Raw genomic sequence first — 10,563 nt, forward strand, 5'->3', positions numbered from 1 at the left:
TTCTTGGTATTTTAATTTGGGTGATCATGTATTTTGGCGATCATTTTACGGGTTTCGAAAACCTTACCAATTTCAAGGATTGAATTAAAAACTATTGTAAAAGTCTAAAATTGTATAGATTAAAATTTGTCTATGGACTTGGAAATCTTGATGTGAACATCCTACTAATATTATAAATGAGAAAGTTTGGATGTATGGATGTATGGATGTATGGATGTATGTTTGTGACAAGTGAACGCGAAAAATACTGGTCGGATTGGGCTGAAATTTGGCATGATGATAGCTCACATTCCCGATTAACATATAGGCATATTCTTATTTCAAAAATCCTTTCGGGCTCCGCCCCAGTGGCTCTGGAGTTCCCCATGTTAACCTTATGAGAAATGAAATTATTGAATCTTAACAGCTGTTTCAATTAAACAAGTTGGTTCTGTTCTGTGATGTTCAATAGCATTAAAGTTACAAAAATTACCAACAGGGTGCAGCACTATTATTTCTTTTACATTTATGACAACAGCTAATTTGCAACCAAAAGGTGAGTGAGCGTAGCGAACGAACTTCAACCTGGAGGCGAGTTAGCGTAGCGAACGAGCTAACCTGAAGGCAAGTGAGCGCAGCGAACGAGCTCCAACCTAAAGGTGAGTGAGCGTAGCGAACGAGCTTCAACCTAAAGGTGAGTGAGCGTAGCGAACGAGCTCCAACCTAAAGGTGAGTGAGCGTAGCGAACAAACTTCAACCAGGACGTGATTGAGCCATGCGAACGAGATAATCTTGAAAATTAAGAAGTTAAACGGGGCAAAGCCCGCGGGTTACAGCTAGTTGTTTATACTTTTTGTAGATAGTTAGGGTCTCTATATTGTAAATTAACTTATTTATTTGTATCTAGAATGTAAGTTGTACCAGCTACTGTAATTACTGGTTGCCGTAAATAAGTACTTGCAGACAATTTTTATATGATTGCATTTGATAAATTAAACAACAAATAAATATCGCACAAGTGCGAGCCCTTTGAAAGCCCTTGGTATTGTTTCAAGGAAACCAAGAATAAAGTACGTAATATATTATTTTCTAGGACCATTACTATGTTTTTAAAAATGTTTTGACATTATTTGATCACAAACACATTTGAAATATCTTTATTTCTAACTTATTTATATACAGTTTTTACAGACTACCAAAATTGTGTCTGACAAACATTTATAGGCTTAAATATAATTGAGTATAACGATTCAACTTTTAAGCTAGTCAATAAGCTAATCTTACTTTTTATGAATGGAAAATAAATGTATTTAAGAAGCGGTTTTGTAAGTTTAAATTGATAAAGTTGGACTAGCATGTCGACTAGAAAAGTCGAAGTAGAACTAGTTTCTGTTTGATGTCGTGATTTTCGAACTTTTATTACTTTTAGATAAGTTTTCACTGACATCATTTGGATACTTGTTTGTGCTTTGAACATTTTTAGTATCATTACACAGAGTCAGCAAGATGCTAAGGTGGATATACATAGTGTTTTAAATCGCTAACGTATAACAAGAAATCTCTTGGTCATGTGAAGGTTTTAGAATACTAAAAATAATATAGTTGGTCATTTTGAGTTTGAGTGTTTAAGGGTGTACAATTTAATTAAAATTTTTCTCAGGGCCTTTATGTTTAGTAAGCTCGATACCAACCTTCTTTTCTACAAGAATAGGCCGTATGTTACACTTTAAAACTATAAATTCTAAAAAAATAATACTTGTGGCAGTATCGCTCTATATAAAAAATCTAACAGTTCTCTGTCTCTAACAAATCGTAGACTTACTAATTGTTTGGACACATTAAAAATATTCCGTTATGCACCAACATAAGTGTTTATACACCGAAATATGTTCATAAACTATGGGAACTAAACGGTCCCAATTTTTCAAACAGGTGTTCAATAATTACCTATCTGTGGCGCACAGTTGTGCGAGAGTATCATCACAGTGTTGTGCTTGTGCCGTGTTGTTGTGCCATTCTTGATGCAGGTTGTACTAGTTTTGGTTCTTGTTTCTTCTGTGTTTGGGAAAACACATAACAGTATCCTGCAATCATTCACCTTCAAACCTATCGTAAGATTTTGTATCCTTATTACCTCGTGGTGTAGTGTTATAAGGGCTCTCATATAAGTGTAAAAATATACTTTTTAAAACTATTTATTCATAAATGTATTCATCAAAGTTAGGTAAAAATAGTGTGGTACCGTTGTTAAAACAGAATACATCTTTTATGGTTGCATTTTATTTCCAATCAGAGCAATATTCACCATTAAATTTAACGGAAGTTTGAAATACAATACATAAATTTAGTTGGTATATTAGATTTTCAGCATAAAGGAATCATTTGCACATAAAAAGGTCTTTCAGTTGCATTTCACGTCCAATGCAAGCTTGTGCCGAATTTGTTTATGAGCTTTTTATATCAAATATGTGTAATTTTATAAGTTTAAATAATATTTTCATCATGTATTAGTGATGAGAGTCCAATCAATATAATTTACTGAACATAATTCAATAATATGACACCTTCTTATTAAAAAGGTATTATTTTACTACGAACTGAAGTACGACAATCAGTAAGTATGAAACATGATTTTTTTACTCTGTAGGCATACATATTTTCTATCTACAAAGTAATTAGAACGTATAATAAAAACGATATGTAACTAGACGTTTTCTTATCAATTTAAAACAGTTATGTTTAAATAGTTGTTCAGATTTATTCAAAAATATACTCTTATAAATAGCAGGGCAATTTATAAATTTACTACATTGTAAACCTTACCTTTTGTACATTTAACATGTGTATGGAAAAATTTGTATAATATAAAGGAAAATATTGCTTAGGGCAACCCTTAGTAAAAGAAATATTGACAAGTCCGAGCACGAACATCTATCTTACTATGGATTAGAAATAAAAAATATTAAAATTAAGGTTATAATAATATACTTTTCAACTTGGGAAAATTAAAGAAACATACACCTAAAACATCTATAATGCTTTTTCAGGAAAAGTATGTAAAAGATAAGGGTTACCCGATAGAAAAACATGAACTAGAGACAGAAGACGGATACAGGCTCACCTACCATCGGATACCCCACGGTAGACAGGGCCCAGGTCTTGGCCATGGCCATCCTATACTGCTGGCCCATGGGATACTACAGTCGTCTGCTCTATATCTGGCCATGGATGATGGACTTGGTGAGTTTAGATTTGTAGTAGTATGCAGTCTAGTTTTAAATACATATTCATGAATGCTTGGCTATTGAACTTGGAGGGCGAACATCAAAAGGTAAAGAGCATGTGTTGCCAATGAAAGTTCAAGGTAAAACACAACGCAGGAAATAATTATGAAATGTAAGCAGATTATGAGTATATAATTATATAATAGTTATATTGTTGTCTTGGATGTTACATCCTAAAGGCACAGGGAACGCAACATGTCTTTGGGAGAAAAAATCTAATAGAAAGCAAGCGTAACCCTTCTTTCAGAAAATGGTTTGGCTATAGAAAAATTGTCTATAAAAATGGAAATCTAAGTAAAAAAGGCAGTCAACGCAGATGCGAATAAGGAGACCCAAACATTTCTTGATACTTGAGTTAAGTTAAAAACTATAACTCACAATCATTCGTTTGATCAACCAAGTGAATCTAACGTTTTTATACTTTAACTTTAAATGTTCACAAACTATGATTTATGTTGATGTAGTTTTCTAATGGGGTATGTTCAACGTTAGTGCCACAGTTAGAGGCTAATTACCCAATGCAATTACAATCATAGCAAGAACAAAAGGTGAACTATTGTGTACTTCACTACGAGTTGACAATCAGTTAATTGGTAAACTAGCAGTAGAAATCTGTGAATATCAAGTATTGATCATGATTTACTGTAATTTGCGCATTAGGGATTTGAGTAGGTATTGAAATAAATAGAAATAAATAAAAGTTAACCTAACCATTCAACAAAATAGTATGCAATTGGTAATTTTTAGAACATAGATATTTACAACAAATGTTCAGTTTGTTTTCACATTATTATTTTCTAATAAAAATAACCGTCAAATCTGTACAAAATAGTATTGAATTAACAATATAAGCCCAATAATGTATCACAAGATTATTCATTGATTTGACATATTATTTCTTTTTTAAAATTTTCTTACATATTTTTATTTACGAGTAGCATTATCACAATATCAGAACAAAATTGTGGTCTAAAGGACTGAAAGAACCATTTATTCTTAAAGTTGCTGGTTCTCCCCTTATCCTTAGAAAAAAGATTTACTGATAGCAGTAGAAAATAATTAAATACTTTGCATATTGTAGTCAATGCTGCACTCGAACGCAATAAGCAATATGTCACTTGTTAAATGTTATTAGGTTACAAATTATATTTATATAATTGCAACCTATTTCAGCCTATTTGTTGGCGGACGCTGGTTTTGATGTTTGGTTGATGAATGCAAGAGGAAACACATACTCCAAGGAACACACGACACTTAATCCATCGAGTAAGGAGTTTTGGGATTTCAGGTAAAAACATGATCGTTGGGATTGTAACAAAAACCCAGGTAAAATCTTAAGACTGAGGCAAGACATCACTATAGGTGCATCAAACCCTCTACATACTCATCCAACCATACTTGGTCATGATGAAGTAGAAAGTCTTTTGAATAGATATTTAAGTATTGATTTCTAAATTGGGAGTTTTATTTAAGAAAATACACATTTAATTAATATCAATATTTGACAATCTTTAATACTTTACTCTAGGTTAGGTTGAAAATAAATGTTCTTTTACAGAGATTTATAAAGTTCCAATTCCTGAGCTTACACAATGGTGGATGCTCAATCTTCGTGGAAATTCTAAGCAATTCATATACCGTTTGAAAGTTCTAACTCCTTTACAGTTTCCACGAGATGGGAGAGAAGGACCTTTCAATAGCCATCGTACACATACTCTCCGTGACACAACGACAGACCCTCAGCTACGTAGGCTTCTCTATGGGGACCACCATGTTCTGGGTGTTAGCTGATAGTTACGGTAAAGAGTACATGGACCGCATAGACACTATGGTGGCCATAGCACCAATAGCAAGGCCTAGCGGGATGAGCATCCTCCAAAAGCCTGCTATATACTCAGCTCTTACAACTGCTCTGGTAAGTTTTTTTCTTTGGTTAGTACCACCTTCACATACTATGACGCTAGGTTCTAGCTTGGAACAGTTTCATGCATTACTTCAGGCCTAGCTGTTGTACTAGTGTACTGTTCACTATTGTAACAGCCTAGCGGGTCACGGTATGATAAGCTAGATACAATCTTAGGTGACTGGCGGGATTTGAGCCAGGGAACCTCGGAGACCGAATTGTACTTACCTTCAACCCATCTTCACATCCTAGGACGATAGGCTCTAGCGCAGAACCGTTTTACAAATCAATTCACGCAAGCCCTATGAGATTGCGGTATTATCAGTAGATGAAACCCATTGGCGATAGGTGAATTTTGAACCTGAGGCCTCAGGGAGCAAAGCCATGCGCTGTACCCCTAGACCAGCCTAATACTCTCTTCAGTAATATTTTGGAAACAAGACATGTAATGTAAAGTCTGTTCTAAAATTGCTCTTTGGATAATCACAAAATACCTGCCTATCTAAAGCCTTCACAAGCTGATCTCTGTCCTGTTTTTCTTTTAGAAATAATCATAGTGTCGTAGGAGTATGGATGCATATTATTTAGGATTTTCTTGTAATAATCACATAAAACTGACAATCCTTTACCCTCCTAAGGATGAGTGGTGTAATTACTAGAAAACCAGAAGAAATTTGTATCGATTTAACAGGGCAGCTGAGCGGTTATAATACTCACCTAGAAATAAAAAGGTCGCCAGGTCGATCCTAAGAGAAGTGTCTTAAGAAGAAGCTTTAGGATGGTTAGAGATCGGATCCACCTATCCTTGATCATCGAGTTTTTAATACATTGTCTCGGGTAATGAAATAACTAGTATTAGTCAGTATCAAAGTAACACAAGACATATCACTCCGTTCTACACCCATCCTTGGGTTAAAATACGCACCTACCATCCTCCATCTTAATTGACAATTAAATCATAATCTATAATATTAAAACGAAACTAGGTTTTTTTATTTCACGATTCTGAATCAACCACTTAACGGATTTTCATGATTTTTGTGTTGAAAGAAGGATAATTTTGAGAACTAGGGAATGTCGAAGCCATAATTTTAGTTTAGGGTCCCAGTTTTTTAGAAATTAAGTTTTAATTTTCAAAAAGTCTAGCAGCCGACGGACGGGTTAAAGTCGTTTTACTGGTGGTTTAACTAACAGCTGGTTTCTAACTGTCATTGAAATGTTTATGTCACAAGATGTTTGTATACAAAACTATTGATCCAGAGTTTGCCTACACACTATTTCACTTTAAAATGCAGTTTATTACCTACCGTAAAAGATCTATGTTATCAGGAGATTGTGTAATTTTGAACTTAACATTTTAAACGTATAATCAAGTTTTGTTATAAATGCAATCCGTCTAAGTATAAGTGCTCAATCCTTTAAGGTATAAGTGGCTTACGTGTTGATACATCTTTTCTAGATTTTTGAATATAAGTATGACTGCATACAGTACACATGAAAATGTCAACCGGTGTAGTAGGTCTCCAGAAAACTGACCAGTAAGCTGCAGGGTGTCAGTAGAAACCAAAATCGATTCATACCATATCATAACTATCCCAGTAGTGCTGTATGAACCTGAAACTTGATAAAGGGATACATTCCAAAAGTAGACCAAAAGACTCGGATCTCGGATGGACTGTGCAGGCTTTACATGGCGGAGAGAAGATACTTCAACTTTTAAAAGTGTATTCCAAGGAGTACTACAAGGTAGAAGACCACTTGAAAGACCAACTAATGAAAGACATCTTCAGACTGGTATCTTCCTTAGAAATGGCAAGGGATAGAAGAGAACGGGAGGCCAGGATAATTTTAGAGGTTTCAGTGGCCAAGGTGGTAAAATAAGGTAGGTAAGTGATAGTAGGCCTATGCAGTGGAAGGTGGCTGCTGTAATGAAAGTAGTGTGTGTGAATCAGCCACCAAGTTGTAAACTAGCTGTAGTTCTGAATCATATACAGTTTTAATAGACTACTCGATTCCCGTACGTAGGACGGGCCAAACCGCTCGTACTGATAACAAATATTTAATTGATATTGAACAGATTCCTACCTTGTATTTACGCAAGTAACTGATATCTTCTAGCTGACCTACAACACACTGCACTTGTACGAGGTTCGATCCTACAACAAAGCGGAAGGGCTTTTCTTGAGAGCTTTATGTACAAATGACTTGACGACCAAAGCTTGTGGCAAGATGTTGTCTGGCCTTGTAGGACTGTTTCCTGACTCAATACACAGGGTGGGTATGGTTTTGCAATTACTTTTATTAACAAAAATAGATTACTTATTATGTTAGCTTATTTGGTAATTCTAAAACTGCATTCTTAAGATAATTAAAACATGGCTACTTTGAAGGCCATTGGGGTGGAACTGTAGGAAAATTTCAAAATTATAACAAGTAAATGTCCATATGTGATATATTCTATTCCTGAAAAATATGGCTCAAAATATTAATTTGAACGTTGGTGTCTATGTTAGATACTAAAAACAACTCAACCTTTCACATTCATGCTATGAGTCTGATATGATAAGATTAGATATATCAACATTGTAACATATGTCAAAATAATTCAACACATACCTGAACATACATGTCATGTTGTTTGTATGGATCTTGGTTTAAAACATACATTTTTACATTTACTTTTCGTTTAATTTTTATAACATTAGCCATAAATTACCCTTTTAACTTACATATTACAGGAGGACACCTACGTAGCCACTCAATACATGCCTGCTGGAACGTCAATCAAGAATATTGTACACTTTCTTCAAATTGGGGAAAAAGGTCAGTAGAAATTTCAATTTACACATTTTTCAAATTTACAAAATAAAACATTAGTTTGCATAACAATATTATGTTTCACAAAAACATTTGAGGAAGATCTTTACCATTCGAACTGACTTCAGTAAAGGAGCAATTTAATCAAAGCCATACAATTAACTATTCGGTTTTACAAATCATAGTCTAGAAAGAAGTACTTTATTAGTACTTAGCCTGTCATGGCATTAATGTAGGGAATAAATAATTGCTGCAAACATTTTAGGAATTCGTATTATTGAATTTCAGAAATCTTCTAATTTTACATTAGATTTATGAAGTTGTAAAAAAAACAAAAAAATACAATACTTTGAGGTCCTTTTACAAACCTTAAACCAATAGCGTATAACCGTTATGGATGGAGATAATTTTCCTGTTTTTATGATCATGTAAAGATAATATTTTCAAAACAACTGTGAATTCGCCTAAAAGTTTACTAACTAGCAGTGACGAAGGTATGGCTGTATAATTAATTGTAGAGACAAATAATAAGTTTTTTCTTATCGTCTTTTCCAGCGAGATTCCAACAGTTTGACTATGGAGATGAAGAAAACCTGTTGCACTACAAAAAATTGTTACCTCCAGCGTATGATCTGAGAAAAGTTACATGTCCAGTCTTCCTCATTACCAGTGATGTAGACGAGTTTTCTGTAAAAGAGGTACAAACAAAATCATTCTTTTGGTAAAAAAAAATTATAAACAAGTCAATAACCTCAAATGTAATGTAAAATAGAAAACGTTTGGGCTCTAAAACCATTGTTACTCACAAAAATAACATGCATAACACAGGTTTACTATTTTTTTAAATTCAATAAAATCAACATGGTGTAAATAGAAATTACAAAAGAAGAAGAATATGAATTGTCTTCAAGAATTACCTTTCTACAGGCTTTGTGATACTCAACAGTATGTGGCCTTTGTTTTGTAATTCTGTTATTAACGAAATTGGTTTTATTTTCTTTTTACAATTCATAAACATGAGGGTTTTGTCTGTCTGTGTCTCTTACCACACCGATTTAATTTTTGCTACCCTTTACAATAATGGGTTTTTATTTTGTATGTATCTTAAAATGTAATAACTATATATTGGAAAAAATGAAATAATAAAATTGTTCAACAGTGAATGAATTTTACATTTGTAGGATGTTGAGTGGTTGGCCAAGGAGCTTCCGAAGACACCCAAAATGCTTTTCCATGAAGAAGTCAAGGAGTTTCAGCATCTGGATTATTTCTACCATGAAAATGTGAAGCAAATTCTTTATAAACCTTTGGTACAGTTTTTGGTCGACAGAATAAACAAGACTTGAAGACGTAATGCAAATATTACTGACCCCGAATCATTGCGCGAGTGACGTGTGTTTAAAGAAAACCATTTTGCCCAGTCAACTCGAATTTTTAACTTTGTAAATTTGAACATGTAATCATTATAGTAGATAAACCTCCTTTGAATAAGTATATTTTCAATAACAAATATTCTATCTTAGAATCACTAAAAATAATGAATAAAGGAAGTAAATATAATTTAATAATGAAGTTTTTTTTTGCATATTTTAATATTACTCGTATCGTCAAAAAACATATCGTCAAATCTTACTGGTTTTGGAATGATTGTAATAAATAACAAAATGATGAGACGTAAAGTCTTAGTTACAGACTAATAGCAATTTTCAAAGAGCATGTTTGAACTTATTACAAAACTTGTAATACGTAATAGTATATTTCGTACCTAGGGCCGAAAATGAGGTTTTGCCGGCTCGAGATAGTTTTTAAGTTCGAGACGAAGTCGAGAACTTAAATCGATCGAGAGCCGCAAAACCATTTCGGTCTGTGGTACGAACGCTATTTTTCACCACACTATACCCTATTACCACTATTCACCACAATAATAATGCACACTGATAGTCAACACAACTACAACTTTAAGGTTATGTGAAGAAATAATTTGAGGAATCAGCAAAAATAAAAATATATAGTTGCTAGGCAACGGTGACAATAACACAATTCTATTGAAATGCTATGGATTTTGATTATGTATTTAAAATGCATTCATGTTTTAAGTAAGTAAGCGGACAGCTGATTTTGCGGCCCCGGCCTGTAAAAACCTGCTCGGTCCCCAAATTATGGACAGCTGGCATCGCCAGCAAAACGTAACTTTCGGCCACCAATTAACGTATGTAATACAGCCAAAAACATGATAGTGTGGTGAAAAGGCAATTTAAATACTGGTATGAACATTAGCGCTTACTTTGCAAAAACGAACAAACAAAAACAGCCCCTGAGAGTCATTAAACGTTTGTTTTCTGCTAACAATGACAACGTGGAACAATGATTGAAAAGAAAGCTGGATTTGTTCTCTTCTAATAACACAACAGCACAATGCATTGTGTACAACTCAGCTGAATGGTAGAACTATATCGTTCAGGATGCAAGTGCAGTCTGTCACAATGGTACAGAATCCCGGCAATCACAATGTTCAATAGTAAAATAATTTAATTGTCATCAGAGGTAATCAAAAATAGTTAAATATTTAATTCGTTAAAA

At 33.8% G+C, this 10,563-nt stretch overlaps 1 protein-coding gene across 1 annotated transcript; it reads left to right on the top strand.

Annotated features, from left to right (window-relative positions):
- The first annotated feature begins 1,961 nt into the window (after positions 1–1,961).
- LOC129001398 (lipase 1-like) lies at positions 1,962–9,383 on the top strand. The gene is made up of 8 exons (XM_054428652.1): positions 1,962–2,090; positions 3,027–3,219; positions 4,437–4,551; positions 4,929–5,178; positions 7,285–7,440; positions 7,905–7,989; positions 8,539–8,681; positions 9,165–9,383. The coding sequence occupies exons 1-8, from the start codon at positions 2,001–2,003 to the stop codon at positions 9,327–9,329; spliced, it is 1,197 nt and encodes a 398-aa protein (XP_054284627.1). The 5' UTR covers positions 1,962–2,000; the 3' UTR covers positions 9,330–9,383.
- The last annotated feature ends 1,180 nt before the right edge of the window (positions 9,384–10,563 follow it).

Source organism: Macrosteles quadrilineatus, unplaced genomic scaffold (assembly GCF_028750875.1).
Source record: "Macrosteles quadrilineatus isolate MER2022 unplaced genomic scaffold, UCM_ALF_1.0 Scaffold_8__2_contigs__length_117827958, whole genome shotgun sequence".
NCBI classification, from domain to species: domain Eukaryota; kingdom Metazoa; phylum Arthropoda; class Insecta; order Hemiptera; family Cicadellidae; genus Macrosteles; species Macrosteles quadrilineatus.

Coding starts and splice junctions, on each gene's coding strand:
- LOC129001398 (XM_054428652.1), top strand. CDS start 2,001: ATGCAGGTTGTACTAGTTTTGGTTCTTGTTTCTTCTGTGTTTGGGAAA. Junction 5,179..7,284: donor CAGCTCTTACAACTGCTCTG/GTAAGTTTTTTT, acceptor GATATCTTCTAG/CTGACCTACAACACACTGCA. Junction 7,990..8,538: donor TCTTCAAATTGGGGAAAAAG/GTCAGTAGAAAT, acceptor CGTCTTTTCCAG/CGAGATTCCAACAGTTTGAC.